Here is a 16,013-nt window from a genome sequence, read left to right as displayed (position 1 = left end):
AAAGAACTTATGTTCTTACTTTATAAAAATATTACTTCACAGAAATATATTTAGCCTATAACACAAAAGTATAACTTTATTATTATAAATATCTTTTATGTTTGTCACAAATGGAACTGCAAGCTGTTGAATTTTACACAATACCAGCATCACTTCAGCCATGTTGGGAAAGATACAGACACACAGTGAAGCCTGGGGTCATAGTCATAATACATAGAGAAAGAAATAAGAGGGGCTGTAAGACATGTAAGTGTAGGTATAAAAGTATACTACTCTATCATAAGCTTTCAATGTACCATTTTGATCTGATAATCATTCAAGAAGAGATTTTTTTTAATTTCCTGAAGTAAAAAACTTTTCAACTACTAGACCAGTCAGTTGCTCTCTCTTGATATGCATAAAAGGATATGTATTGGCTATCAGTTAATGATCATTAGCTAAGGCAAAAATGCTTTCACCACCCCAAAAATTGTGGGAGAGTCAGCTAGGTCATCTCCGGTCTCCCTGAAGATGTATCAGATTCTAGGATCAGGTTGCCAGGACTATTATTTCCAATACCTTAAGCAAAGAAAGCCTTGCTTATTTTAATGCTTGTCTAGAAGAAGGGAGGATACTGAGAATCAACCTATAACAATTCTAATTTATTTTCCAAATCCACCTTTAAACGGCTAACTGTTATTCACTGAGATAATATACTGGTATGTAGTATAGCATCCTTTGGACCTGTCACTATTTGGACACATGGGAAGCGTTATGCTATCTATGCAGCATATACAAGGCTCCTGTCCATAATTCTGATCTGTGACTGTAATAAAACTTCTATTCACACGAATCTCTTTCCTACCTCTTTCTTGGTTTCCTATTTTCTTTCTTTCCTTCAGTGCAAATGCTAATGGGTAAAAGAGAATCCATTTCTTTTCCTAAATGTTGAAAAATGAGTTGCTTCTGTTTTTTCAAAATAATTTTTACATGGGCAAGGAAGGCCTTAAAAGGAAACTCCCAACCTTGGCAAACTGGGGCTGGAGCTGTCCATTTTCCAGAAGCTGTGCACTCAGTGACCTCTTTTCCATGTAACCGAAAACCCTTGGTGCAAAGAAAAGTGCAGCTGGATTGGTACTGAAATTCCCCATGGAGATGAACGCAGGTGGTATTTCCATGAGCAGGTGCCTCTAGGGACTGGCACTGAATAGCTAAGGAGGGGAACAGAAAAGTCAGTCAGGATGAATACAGATAACAGGTTTAAAGAGCGTTGAAGATGGTTTGGAAGACATACTGTTTGTTTGTTTGTTGTTTGTTTGTTTGTTTGTTTATGCACCCATATATTGTTTCATCTGGAGCTTAAGATGAGTCACATGATAGCAAAATGGATCCTACATCAACCAAAGAATTCATCTTTGTCCTTCATTGCAGGAGGACAATCATGTTAGTCTATGGTGGCAAAAATCAGAAATATAGCAGCAGCTCTTCTGGCTAGCAAATATTAAAAAGCTTTCATGAGCAACTTCTAACTTGCACCTGCATACACAGCCTGTATTCACCTCTCCCCACCCCATCCCTGTTTACCCCAATTTAAATCGTACATTATTTTAGCCATTTTATGTATTTGAGGTGAGTATACCTCACAAAAATATATTCATTTTAATAGAATTCATTGGTCAGAAAAAGTGCCACCAGATGCTTTCTGGTTCTCTGTCTTTCAGCCAATTCATTTGCACTTTAAATCAATCCTATCACATGAAGATATACATATTCTATATGTAAGAACTTGATTTAAAACTGATGTCATTTTATCCAAGTAACCAACTTCTGTACATTTTAAGTACTTGTGTTAAGAGGACCTGGATTTCCTTAAACACAAACATGATTTTTTTAGGTTCAGTAATGAGTCCGTTGGTGTTGGTCTTCTCCTTCTCACCAATTAGTTCACAACATCAGTTCCACCATTGAACTATAATGTAAATAGCTGCAGAAGGCTAATAAACTTTAAGTGAATTGTAATCTGGGAATTCTTAATATTAAAGTGTAATAGGAGTTACGCTTTGTTTAATTCTAAACAAGAATGGGTTAACTGAATATTCATTGTACTTCAATTATATCTACTGAAATCTACTGAAATTCCTAAGAGCAATTATTCATGACTAATCGAAATCTCATTTAGATGGATCTTATAAAAATCTTCAGACACAACTCAAGCAGTGGTGGATTGCCCCCGGTTTGGACCGGTTCACAAGAACCGGTAGTAAAACCAGCGGGAGGCCCCTCCCACTGCTCCAGATATCATCATCAGTATTCTGCACATGTGCAGAAGCAAGGTGCATGAGTAAGCGAAGCGATCACGTGCGCGCGATCCTTTTGCGAACCGGTAGTAAAGGTAAGTAGAACCCACCCCTGAACTCAAGTTATAAATAAATAGTCTAAACAGAAATTTAGACATCAGATTTCATACAATTCCATTAGATAGCATACCCTGACATGTTGGTATGGGAGAAGTCCACTGACCAGATGCACTGCAAATCAAAGGCTGGGAATCACTAAGTTCAAAGCCCACTTCACAAGCAAAGCTGCAAGTGGAGTTGTAACTATAATCACCAATTGGGTTTACACAATCCATAATTCCTCTTGCAGGTGGCTGAATTGGCTGACATTGCTTAACTAAAAAAAATAAGAAAGAATGGGATTGGAATTAGAATACATAGGATAGATAGGATAAGAGCCGTGGTGGCGCAGTGGTTAGAGTACAGTACTGCAGGCTACTTCTGCTGATCACCAGCTGCCAGCAGTTTGGCAGATCAAATCTCACCAGGCTCAAGGTTGACTCAGCCCTCCATCCTTCCAAGGTGGGTAAAATGAGGAACCAGATTGTTGGGGGCAATATGCTGAGTCTGTAAACAGTTTAGACAGGGCTGTAAAGCACTGTGAAGTGGTATATCACTCTAAGTGCTATTGCTATATATAAAAGCAAAACATATATAAAAAGACTATGCAAAAGACAATACTTTCATATGATTATATGTTTATAAATGGGAGTGATAAATTATTACTACATTTCCCAATGTTCCTAGCCTTCCTCATATCAGCATGATGATTTCTCAATGAACCCAGAATTGTAAAAGGTCTTCATGACACAAATGAACATCTTTCAAATCTAACTTAATTCTATGGATAGCCACACATTTTCATGGAAGTAAAAATTATTGCATCAATTGATTGACTTCTCAAAGCATAGACCTGCCCTATGGAAAGGATCTTTTCCAAACTTAATATACCCACTATTTGTTTATCTGTAACACCATAGTGTAATGCTATGTACTTCTAGGCTCCAGGTTCTAAAAGAATTGCAACATGTCTATCTTGGCTTTTGAAACCTGACATCAGAACAACCAGTAAATTTTGTAACAATGGGGATGTGATAAATCAGTCAGAAACTTCCTTGTCTTCTTGCTGTACCTACTAATGATTACTCAGTTGTCATCACTAACACCAGAATCTTGGAATTGAGGAAAAATAGAAAGCCTCAAACCTTGGCAAGTTGGCTCTGAAGCACTCCATGCTCCAGATGCTTCACACATAGTGGTCTCTGCTCCGTTGATCAGAAAGCCTTCTTTGCATTTAAAGTTGCAACTAGACTGGTAATGAAATTCCCCATGGATATGAATGCAGCTGAAGTTTCCATTTACAGGGATATTTAATGGCTGGCACTGGATAGCTAAGGGCAGGAAAGAAAGAAATCAGGTACAATGCATCATACACCTTAACAGATGTAAACATTCTGGAAAATTTGAAGTGCTGAAAAATGTTTAGAAAACATAGAAAACTGGAGACAAACTGAAATATACAGAGCACTTATTTTTACCACATTTTACATATACGTTATTATTTTATAAAGTATTAGTGTGTAAAAGTATTCTAGTATAAGTTTAACTTTATAATTATAATTATTTCTTATTGTTGTCACAAATGAAGCTGCAAACTGTTGAATTTTATAGGATCTAGTACAGCCCGTTTAGGAAAAGTAGGTAGGTAAACAGTTAACACTGGATTTCTCACACATCTACGAACATGGTGCAAAAACTAGCAATCTGAGCTAGAAAAACAGGAACTAAAGATGAATTGCAAAATGGTGGAAAATAAGAAAATGAAATAAATAAATAGCAATTATTTTAAGAGTGTTTTATTTCAATTATGCATTGATACGTAATTTTTAAAGCCTATTATCAAAATCAAAATACATGGTCAATATATTTCTTCTATTACATATGTCTTTATACACAGTTTTCCTATGAAATACATTTTGATAAGCAAAAGGCCCTAATGTATTATGTTTATACTGCTATATCTCTTTCTATTTATAGTTTAATACCGAATTCAGAGGAGTACAGATCTAAAAGATAACAGCAAATTAGTTTATATAGTAGTTTGGGAAATATGGTTAAGATCAGGGGTGAAATCCAGCAGGTTCTGACAGGTTCTGGAGAACCGGTAGTGGAAATTTTGAGTAGTTCGGAGAACTAGCAAATGCTACCTCTGGCTGGCCCCAGAGTGGGGTGGGAATGGAGATTTTGCAGTATCCTTCCCCTGCCATGCTCACCAAGCCATACCCACCATGCCACACCCACAGAACCGGTAGTAAAAAAAAATGAATTTCATTACTGGTTAAGATTCAAATTTTCCCATACAATCTGGATAAATTTTGTTTTCATTGCTACTTATTTTTTAAATAATAAAGTAACAAGGATAATTGTCAGATGAAAATTGTACCTGATTCCCAAACATGGCAAGGTTGTAAAAGCCTTCATCCATTTTTGCTCAGCTAACCCACTACCAATTTATGGTCTTGGCAAGGATCCATTATACCAACACTTGGTACCAATGATGTTAGGTCATACCTGTACACTGAGGTTCTTCTGCTGTCCATTGCCCAGATGACAAACATTGCAAGTTGACTGGGCCAGTTATTATAAAACCTTTATCACATCTGAAGCTACAATGAGATCTATAACTGAACTGCTCCAGCGGATGAGTGCAATTCATGAACAGGGCCTGATGGAGAGGGCCAAACTTGTTGCATTTTACAGCTAAACAAAGACATGAAAATATAACATTAAGCCATCATCATCACTGACAAAACTGTTTTTCCTATATTGCAATAAAGATAGGGAAGTTCTTGAATTCTGATGAATTCAAGGGCTTGGCATCTAAATTGTCCATTAACACAAAACCTCAACTATTTTAAGAGCTCCTGAAAGAATAATGCAATTATTTTAATAGCAAGATATTTAATTTTATGGAAACATGGGCTCATCACTTCCTCTGCTGAATAAAATTGCTGAAAGAAAGACACTTATGATCTAAAATATCTTAGGGCACTTCTTGACAAACCTTTATCCTAAGCATATAAACCCAACCTGCAGTATGAGAAAGCACAATCCACATTGCTAAGGAAAAACTGCTTGAAATGTCCTGTTGTTTTCAGTGTATTGCTAGAATGACATTTCTTTAAGTCACTGATATTTTTCATTATGCTTGCAAATAACTTAATAGAAAAACAGATGTTGTTATTACATTTAATATTTTAAAGTTTTGATGTATAATCAGACTTAAAGATCTCTAAAAAGAAATTCAACTGGTTATTCAGTGCTAACCATGCTCTCTTCCCCCAGTGCATCCCTATGATGTAACCGATGCAGCTTGCCTGATGCTACTTGCGGTGTTTTTTGGAATGTTAGCACAGTGAATTCCTTTAAATATTGTTTCAAATAAAATCAATAGGTTTCATCAACACTAAACGAAAACCATAACATAGGAGTTCCCACTCACCAAAGAGAAAACATTTTTTCCTTTGTGACCAAGGTCTTCTTGGAAAAATAACTGGGAGACTGTTCAGCCTATCCCCCAGAGAAAATAATAGCGCTGAAATAAAATGCTTGTAATGCTTTAAAGGCTGAGGACCAAAGTGGACGTGACATTTTTCATGTAGTTTGCTCTTGCATGAGGGAATCACATTGATTGTATCAGTACTGTGTCATGGAAACTGAAATAATTATGTTATCTTTGCTGAGAATATGCCTCCCTCCCCTTATAGTCACTGCCTTTATACCATTTAATCACAATAGAAAGAAAATGTCAACAGACTCACCATTTTCACACAAAGGGCCATAGAAACCAGGGTAGCATTGGCAGGTATAATTCCCAATGGTCTCCACACATTCACTGCGTTCGTTGCAGGAGGAAGGTTCACAAGACGCTGCATAAAAAATAGAATTGTATTAGAATTACGTAATGAGCTTTTTTTCTTCCATTCAACCATGTCCAATTTCTGGACATGTCCCTGCAGCTTTCTTAGCAAGGTTTATCAGAAATTATTTGCCATTGCCTCCTTCCTAGGGCTGAGCTAAAGTGACTGGCCCATGGTCACCCACCTGGCTTTGTGCCTAAGAAGGGACTAGAATTCACAGTCTTCCACTCTCTAGTTTGAGGCCTTAACCATTACACCAAACTGTCTCTTGTCATGAACATACTAAAGATTTAGAACTTTTTGGCTTCTTCCAATTACAAGATTTATTTTGAAAGAAAAAGCCATGTCAATAAAGGGGAAACGACTTATGTCAGACTGTAAGACAGATACAAGAATTTTATGACCAATATCTCTTGCATTCAATCCAAGATGTGATCATTCACAAATGGGATCCATTGTAATGCTGCCATATCAAAAGTGATGGTAAACTAGGATAAACAGGGGACTTCGGCATGTATTACCAGTATTTTACCCACAAAAATCATCATTCTCAATTAGTAACATCTGAAAATCAAAAAGTGACAATTTTTGGGTTTCATTTCCACTCACTTCCCATGTGGAACTGCTACTCTTGCACCTATCAAAGATTAATGTGCTGCATGAATACACAACTATGGTATAAAAGACAATATTTGACATGGCGGTCACAAAAAGTAAAATATGTTACTATTTTAAACCCTCACTAATTTCTCTGTCCTGAGAACAGAATGTTTTTCTTCAAGAACATGCTTTAGAAAATTACATTAGCAACTGAACTCTTGCTAGCATTTTCATACTTCTTTATTTGTGTCAGAAGCACCTCCAAATTATAGGCAAACTATGTCTATAATTTTCATGCTAAGAATATATCTATTTAAACCTTAACATTGAAAGTCACTTTCACCTTTGAACTATCTATGGAATGGCTGGTAATGAGGTAGTGTTGCTAGCATTTTCTGTAGAGATTGCAATATTTATCTGGAAGTAACCACAAAAGAAAGTTCAATTTAGTTTGGTTGTGCATTATATTGATTTTCTTATGACCCTCATGAACTGTTTGTTGTGATTGTTAATGGGCAGAGTTACCATTCCAGAATATTTCCAGTGAAGTTATGGGCATATCTACATTGTCTAGTTGTTCCATTGCCAGAAAAGACAATGACCATTTTTTGAGGACAGAAATGGACAGTGCCAGGCTTTACCTATCTCCCATTGCAAATTTTATACCAAGCGTATTTTCCTGATGCAGTCTTTTCCTCTGAAAAGTAGTCTTTTCCTTGTAGGTCCCCTTGATTGCTTTTCTTCTCTTTAGTGGAGCCTTTTGCTTCCTTACAGATTAACTTCAACAGTCCCTTGGCTACTGCACTCCCAGAGGAAGAAATGCTCCTTCAACTGAGGCAATAATTGCTCTAATCTAAGAGTATTCCTACCTTCACAATTAGTATTAAAATAGCATAGTGGCTAAGAGCATTGCCTAGTTAGTATGTAAGAAGTTGCTGTTTTGAAACCCAGCACTACCTTTTAATTTTGAATTTTTAAATATACATGCTTTTACATTTTACTTATGTGCATCTCTTTCTGTTTATATTTATGAACATATAAAAATATGCCCAGGAAGGAAAATTCCCCTGAATCAAAAGGGAGATAACACAGCAGCCAAAGAATTGCTTTTTAGAAGGATGTGACAGCCTGCAGCTGGGCTGAATGGCTTGCAAGCTGTTTTAGAGTCTTTCAGTCTTGACAAGTTTCTTGATCCATCTTAAATTTAAGTGGCCATAAGCACAATACAGGAATAGCTTCAATCGTAAGTGCAAATATGCCCTAGGAGCAAAGGTGCATAATAATTATTGATTCTTTTCATATCATCATTTTTATATATAAGAGACTGCAGAGTTGATTTCTGTATCCCTATTTTTTTTTTTCCAGGACTCTATGACTTCAGAATTGCAAATTCTAATTTCCCAGTTATTATCTTGTTACCTGTAATTGGATTTTCTGCAGCATGAGGAACTTGATAAGCATGGGACTGATTATAATTCTGATAGCAGGAAACTCTGCATCTCTCTCTTTAAACAAAAAAGTTACTTAGATATGAACAATTGTAATGTTCTAAAATCGTATCTGTTTAATCTTATCTTGGTGGATTATTTGAAGCTGCAGTTCCAACTTTGGACAAACTTAACATCAAAATAATTTAAGTTTCATTGCAGTCTATCTTCCTGTGCTAAGGTTACATTCATGCAATACCCTGCACCACAAATTTACCCAAACAAATGTTGACCTAGCATTTGGGGAACCCAGGTTATGCTGTCAATTTATAGTTCAACACATCAAACAATCCTAGAAAACTGAGTTGGGTTAATCATGCCCAAACTAATCTCAAGCTAGAACATCAGGCAAACAGTGCCTGGTAGTATAAAGAAACTCTTATAACTACTCAATATGGAATATTTCACTACCTTTATAGCAGAGTGCCCGTTTCTTCTTCCCACAAGGCTCATCATTCCATTTTCCAACTTCATAGTCCCTCTTAATGTAAATCTCAACACAGTCTTGGTTGGATCGCCTGTTGTTAGGTTCCTGATAAGCCCAGTTCTCTGCCTCTTTGGTCAGGGCCTTTCTGGTTCCTACCCATGTCCAGGTGTTGTTTATTTTCCGGATCCCAATCCAGTAATACTTTGAATGTTTTGGTAAGAAGTCATTGAGATAGGCAATTTCTTCTTTGTTCTGGATTGCAACCAGGTCAGTATACCAGGTCTTGCAAAATGTCCGTGCATCTTCCCAGGTTAGGTCTGATTGAGCCCCATAGTGGTAAGTCCAGGCATCCACATGAAAGAGGAGTCCTGCCAGATTAATAAATAGTATCAAGAAAGAAGAAGCTTCAGTTATTACAACTATATTAATATTATCGGAAATAATAATGTACCAGGCCATTTAAAGACTGCAAGGTTGTCTTTACCCTGAAAAGAGCAGAGTGATTTGTAGTACCTGTTTAATAATAAGAGAGAGGTTCTCTGATCCTAACACTTGCTAAATGACATTCAACAAGTGAAACATTTCTGAAATAATATAGAAAAATTGCTGTTAATACTTTCTGGCAATGAAAACTTCTTAAAGGAGGAACACATCACTTACAAAGGAATGATCTCTGATTAACCATAGATCAGGTTTGTGTAATGTTTCATTTTTGTGCCTTTATATTGGTTCTTCATAACCTTCCTTAGACTTGAAAAAAATTCAGTAACTAGACAAGTCAAAATCTATGAAATCTACAATCAATTGTATATGATTTTAAATGTTATTTAAATAAAGTAAAATGACTATCTTTAGTTTATTAGAGAAAAGAGATCAGTTTCTTTCTGAATAAAATAAATAAGCATTCTATTTTTATTAGTCTACTAGACAACCTTGACCCCTTCTTTGAGTCATCCTTTCAGAGATATTTCCTCTCTCCTCAATGCCTTCAACAATAACAGCGCTTCTAATGTAGTACTGGAAATCACCGGAAAAGCTAGGATACATTTAGAGATGTATCTGCCTTTAAAATATCCCATGTTGAATTATACAGCACAGTAAAACATCAGAGCTGGAAAATCTTTTATGACATCTTGTATTACATAAAAAACTGTTTTATGGTCATTTTTATGTCATAAAATGTTTTCTAAATTTGTCAGGTTTCGGTTCCACAGGAGTCTTGGAACTCAAATTTTTGATGCATTCTGTAAGTTAGCCCATTTGACATACGTTGGTTCAAAATGTTTTGTCCTGTGTTGCACTTTTTTCCCCACTTAAAAGTTATAGGAAAGGGTTTTTACTAGTATATAGATTTTTAACACTCCTATGAAACCATTACTAATGAAACTAATTTACTAATTTACTTTATTTTGCACTGATGACATTACTTTGTTAATTTGGATAATGGAATGTCTGCAAGAAAGCAAGCTCAGAGACCACCAAGGACCCTTATGTTGTTGTTTTTTAACCAAAGCAGTAACAGCTACTTCTTTGTAAACTTTTAATTTTTGAGATTTAAATATCATTTTATTCTTATCAAGACCACTTTGAACTTAGAAAATAACATATAAGATTTTGCATTAATGATTTTTTTTCTGATAACTACAGGAAAGAAGACTTTGCTTTCTAAAAGATTGCATGCTACAAGCAAAATGTCACAATTGTGACCATTTCAGGAAATTGTCCCTGATAATAAGAAGTAAAACATCTGGTTTAACATGATTTCCAGTGCAATATACTAATTTTTTTCTGGAATGGTGCCCATATCAGAATGAAGCCAGCCACAAATACATTTTGGTTACAAAACGTCTAATCTAGAGTTGCTTCTCTTTTTACTGCATAATTTGTTCATTTCGTTGCATAAAACCAAAAAGTTATTTTCACTAAGTTTAAAGATTACTTACTTACCCCAACTAATAATAGTAAGCAAAAAGCAGTCATGTACCCATCTGTACCAGAACTGCCCATTGACCAAAGCCTGTGGATGAAAAATAAATATGTACTATTCGGTCATGACCTTTAGATCCAAATAAATTAATGGAAGTCCAACAGCCTCCATTTTTAATAGTAAACTATAGATTTCTATACCATTGATTGGATACACTCAGAAAATATCTTGGCTACTGAACAATCAAGCTTTAAATCAGGATGCTTTACCGAGGAGCAATGTCCAATTCTATACTATTTAGTTGAAAAATACTTTAGCACTTCTAAAGTGGCCTATGTTGCCTTTACTGATTTAAAGGTGGTCTTTCACTCCATCCCTCATGGCAGGTTCTGCAATAAATTAGCCAGAATATTTATTGACCATCGGTCTTCTCAGCTTGATAATTTTATTATATCAACCTCTGTGATGCAGAGTCTGTTAAGGACCTAAAGTATCTAGGTACTGACTTCTAATATCCCTTGGAATAATACATTGAATGAGTTCTATTAGATCTCAAGAAGTCAAACGTAGTGTGCCTCAATCAACTTCAAATGTCCTTACTCAGTTAACAGTTTAGCCACATCTGACCTGAAACACTGCTAGCTCAGATGTTGTCTGAAACAAATTTTGTGTACTGAACCTCTTGTTTACTTTAACCTGCTGGATAAGTCTTCTCATCCGTCACAAGATTGACTCCACTCTGGCTTCTTATAGCTTTGTGTTTCTTGCAACATCATCAGTTAACCCAGATAGATTATTAATGTAATTTAAATAGAGGATTCGGGATTTAGAACTTCAAAATTACAGGACCAAAATAACCCACTCTCATTATGGTGTGATTGCAGGTTCATAATGGACAATTCATAGTTTATAACATCTTATAGATTCAAGTTTAAAAAAAGTTGTTTTTACTCAAGCTCAACTTGATGTACTATTCATATTATGGAGATAGTACCCTGTTTCCCCCAAAATAAGACATCCCCTGATAATAAGCCCAATCAGGCTTTTGAGCGCATGGCAATAAGGCCAAGCGCTTATTTCAGGGTTCAATAAAATATAAGACAGGGTCTTATTTTCAGGGAAACACGATAGGCTATATACTTTCCCATAAAGTAACCATGTGTTTGCTCCAATATAAAGGTTGAGTCAGTATCCCGTGTATTGTTACACTGCTCTTTGTACTATCAATGGTATCTGGCATTCATAATCCAGACTGTTAAAAATTTTAGTTCTCTCTGGTCACGAAATTACTGTTTTCCTCTCCAGATCTCTGAGGAACTTCTCTACACCATCAGCCACAACCAATGTTGCAGGCCATTGGCCCCCAGGCCAGGCGGCAGCAGAGCCAAATTTTCAGGCTTTTCTGGAAGACCAGGAATATGGAAGCAACCACACCTCCAATAGGAGAATATTCCAGAGAATGGGGACCACAAAAGAAAAGTCTCTTCTAGTGGGCCCCACCAGCCAAAATTTGGCAGGATCCAAAGTAGACTTTTTCCACTGGAATGAATAGAGTTTATTAAAGAATAAGCTCATCTTTGGACAAAGTAACAAGGGAAAAAGGGAAAAAACATGTCAAATCTAATCAAAGTGTTATTTAAAGAGATACAGTTATATATCAAAGAAATATTTCTTGACATTATTAATGTGTTGCACCATTGCTTCAATATGAATGGGAGAGGAAGAGTACTCAGCTGAAGCAAACCCCCAAATCAGCAATTTAAGGAATTAAACTTCTTTGTCACAAATTTCCAGATATGTTTTCTTATATCTCTTGTCTTAGAATATAATAATCCCCTACAAAGTTACAGAGTTAATACAGAACAGAAAAAGGGGCTGGAGGCATCTGTCTGAAAGTACTCTATCCACAGTAGCCCACCAGATGCTTATGAGAAAGCTTCAAAAAAGACACGAAAACAATGACACTTCCCCACTCCTGTTCTCCTGCTATAACTCTTGAGAACCATTAGTTAGTTAAGGTGGGCCAAACAGATAAGTGGAAGGTATACTAGCATTGCTTTCCTTCTATGCATTTCAAGTTGGACCATGATTCATCCAATGTGATGTTATAGACTGACAGTGATGTTCCAGAGTTTCAGACAGGAATGATTTCAGGATCCACTACATGCAAAGCAGTGATTCTCCTGTTGAGTCATGATCCTGATTACAGTGGGGCTTGTGCAGGAAATAGTTTAATACTCTAAAATAGTTAGATACAAATGGTAAAAACATTAGAGACTCCCTAGAATTGCAGTAAAATATAAGAATTAAACTATATTTATTATTAATGAATTTGAATATGATTTTTAAACTTAAATCAGACTTAAATCTAGTACAACCTTTTCCAGTTGGATCAAATCATTTGGTTATGCATATAAACACATAAGTCATATTGATTCCCATCCAGCTGTATAACCTAGAGGTCCATGCCAGTACACATCTGGCTAATTATAATAGTACTTTGTGCCATTTAAGATAGTCATAGTTCAGCCACACTTCTCCCCTGCCCCTCTTTCATATCCTTAGAATCATAGTCGCAGAGTTGACTGCATGTATCTAGACAAAATGCTGTAATGCATTCTTCTAATGAGAACAATGAGTACTTTTACACTGGATACACTGATTTTTCCCAATTGCAGTGCTATTGCAGAGAGGAGAGCTTACACCATCCCCTGACTATTTAACCATAGTCTTGGGGCTATGTTAATTACCTAGGAAGAAAGAGCACCTACCATTTCAATGGAGATTCCCTCTTTGATTTCCTCTTATACACCTTTCCTTATGCAGCTTCTTGTATCAGCACTTCCTCTAAAAGTGCCTCGAAGCTGATTGCTGATTTCCTATTGCCTTCTTCACTGGACCGCCCTGCCACAGCCACATATAGTTAACTCCTTGCCAGCTATTGGCCTGAATATTTAAGCCCTGCTTTTCTCAGATTGGGGCATAAATCTAATCACATGGTGATATACTTTAGACTTTTAAGGCTGTTATAACAAATAGTAGGCATAGTATGAACCTGAAAGCAGTAAGAGTACCTATTCATGGACTACACATAAATATGCCTATATATAGAGAAGCCACTAAAATCCAGGGTTAGTCAGATGTTGTGGTAGATTCAAGGGAACATTTTGAATAAATTGTAAGAGGCACTTATTTTATAAGTTTCTCTGCTACCTTAATACTAAGTACAAAGGTTGTCTAAGTTTACAATAGCCCAGTGCTATGTGTTTTGCCAATTAATTAGTTCATGAAAAACTACAACATCCTGAAGTTTTTCATTACAAACCAAAGGGAACAGCAGCAATTGAAATCCAGCACCCTTAAGGGATTTGGAAATTGGGGACGACGACACTGGAGGACTATGCATGATATTTTTCAAACTAATATTTTTATTAGGGCTCTTTTCTCTGCTGTTTCACACATTCCTAGAACTAAGTGCTGAGTTAATATGCTTGCATGTTTAGAAACCCTGAAGCTGGCCTAACTGAGCCATTTTGAGACTTCAGTGCTGACACACTGGAGAAGAGGGACAGGGAGGGGGGAATAGAGATAGTTGGGGTGTTGTAGTCAAAACAAAATACTTTCTCTTGGGAACCAAGGGCATTCCTGCAGGTGCTTGGAAAGAGGGAACTGGAGTCACCTAGCAACTGGACAGTATCCTGATTGAATCATGTGACTGATTGTTTTGAGAAAGTGAAAATCTTTTATTTTTAATTAGGTGAAAATCGCAGGAATAATCAGAGTCGGTTTTCACCAGCCTGTGCCAATATGACATATCCAATAAACTTATTCTTTGAGGAATCTATCTGCCTCAAGAGTTTTGTTGCTATGGGCATGTTACTTGGAACCCTGACATCTTCATTATTCTATGCTTAAATATCAGCTATATCCAGGCATGCGATCAATCCTAAATATGCTTTGAATGTTAGGCCTACACCTAAATTAAATATAATTCTACATCCACCTACAATTGCATGTTGTGATAAGGATGGTGCAGACATCTACAACTCCTGTAGGAAGAAAATATTTAACAGAAAATATTCTGATAAAAAATTAAGAGTCCAACGAAGTCACTTTATTTTGGCTTGCATTTGTCACTTGAAACTTAATGTTCTCATAATAAGAACTTTAATTCAATACTATTTTACAAATCTTCCATTTTATATTGTGTTTGATTCCTACATTTGTTACAGCTTACATATCTGGATTGTCTACATCTGAATGACAGATGTCGTTAGAGGACAGTAAAGGCATAGAGGAAACAAATTCTTCGCTATCATCTAGTTGTGATTGAGATTTTTGCAAATTAGATCTGATCACTTGTACTTCTTTGCAAACTATTGTGCTATTGCAACCAATAGGAAACATCAATGTATATTATACATGCATACAAACCACACACACACACACACACACCAAAAAAACAAAAAAACAGGATTAAAATAGAAACAAAATTCAATACAGTATAAACCAAAGGCATTGCCAAAAAAGTCCTCTGAGTCATATTGGTACAGCTTTGGCAAATGGTTTTGCAACCTCTGTTTGTGATTCTGGCAAGGCCTAATAGATGACTTAGATAAGTCAACTTCTTATTTTTCTTTCTTTCTAATATGGTGACAATCTCTTTTAATGTCTACAGTTCTATCACGGGTGGATCTCAAGGGATCTCCTTGAATGAGGAAGAGAACCAGGAGGACTCACTGCAAGAATTTGGACCCTGCACTGCCACATTATAACAAACCAAGAAGAAGGCCTGTTGTCCCTGCCATTGATTCAGCAGACTGTAACTGTAAGCATACATGCCTGGGATCTAGCTGATTCTAATCTACACCAGGAATCTTTTCCCCCAACCTTCAGCAAGAAGACTTAAGACTTAAGAAGACCTAATGATCCAAAGACAAGAGGAAAAAGAGTGCTGGACTACACTAAGAAACCACTAGACTTTGCAGAACTCCTCACAGGTAAATTACTGAAGGAAACCAGGCCTAAGTGGTAGTCAGAGGCTGCTGATATTTAAGGAGCGACCTGGGTTTGTTAAGTTTGCTGGAAGAGGGATGCCCTGTGAAGGGTTGTGTGTCTCAAATCTCCCAGCTGCAGAGAGCTCCTGGAAATTGGCTTGGATTGCCTGTGGACAGTCTTTTTTTTAATTATATCTTTGGGTACAATCTGCTTAGGTAGATGAAGCCTGAGCTGAATTCATGATTTGATGAAGGATTTACTATCCCAAATAAGGACTGCTATTTTTAAGGCCAACAACAAAACATTAATGCAGGTTGTCCTCTAATTAGGATTAGGACA

General features: G+C 36.4%; 1 protein-coding gene across 1 annotated transcript in view; it reads right to left on the bottom strand.

Moving 5' to 3' along the window:
* LOC117661202 (P-selectin) overlaps nt 1–13,569 on the bottom strand; it is a 34,569-nt gene extending 21,000 nt beyond the window's left edge. Inside the window, exons 1-8 of the mRNA XM_034409789.3 lie at nt 13,448–13,569; nt 10,697–10,766; nt 8,734–9,117; nt 6,137–6,244; nt 4,887–5,075; nt 3,521–3,706; nt 2,467–2,652; nt 1,005–1,190 (exon numbers count right to left, since the gene is read on the bottom strand). Of these exons, the coding sequence (XP_034265680.2) occupies nt 1,005–1,190; nt 2,467–2,652; nt 3,521–3,706; nt 4,887–5,075; nt 6,137–6,244; nt 8,734–9,117; nt 10,697–10,766; nt 13,448–13,450 (1,312 nt within the window). The 5' untranslated portion in view covers nt 13,451–13,569. The remainder of the gene's footprint in view (nt 1–1,004; nt 1,191–2,466; nt 2,653–3,520; nt 3,707–4,886; nt 5,076–6,136; nt 6,245–8,733; nt 9,118–10,696; nt 10,767–13,447) is intronic.
* Between the last annotated feature and the right edge of the window lie 2,444 nt (nt 13,570–16,013).

This window comes from Pantherophis guttatus, chromosome 3 (genome assembly GCF_059756535.1).
Source record: "Pantherophis guttatus breed Tessera chromosome 3, ASM5975653v1, whole genome shotgun sequence".
Lineage (NCBI taxonomy): Eukaryota > Metazoa > Chordata > Lepidosauria > Squamata > Colubridae > Pantherophis > Pantherophis guttatus.
The sequence above is the reverse complement of the archived record's forward strand: the minus strand, read 5'-3'. Positions and strand labels throughout refer to the sequence as shown.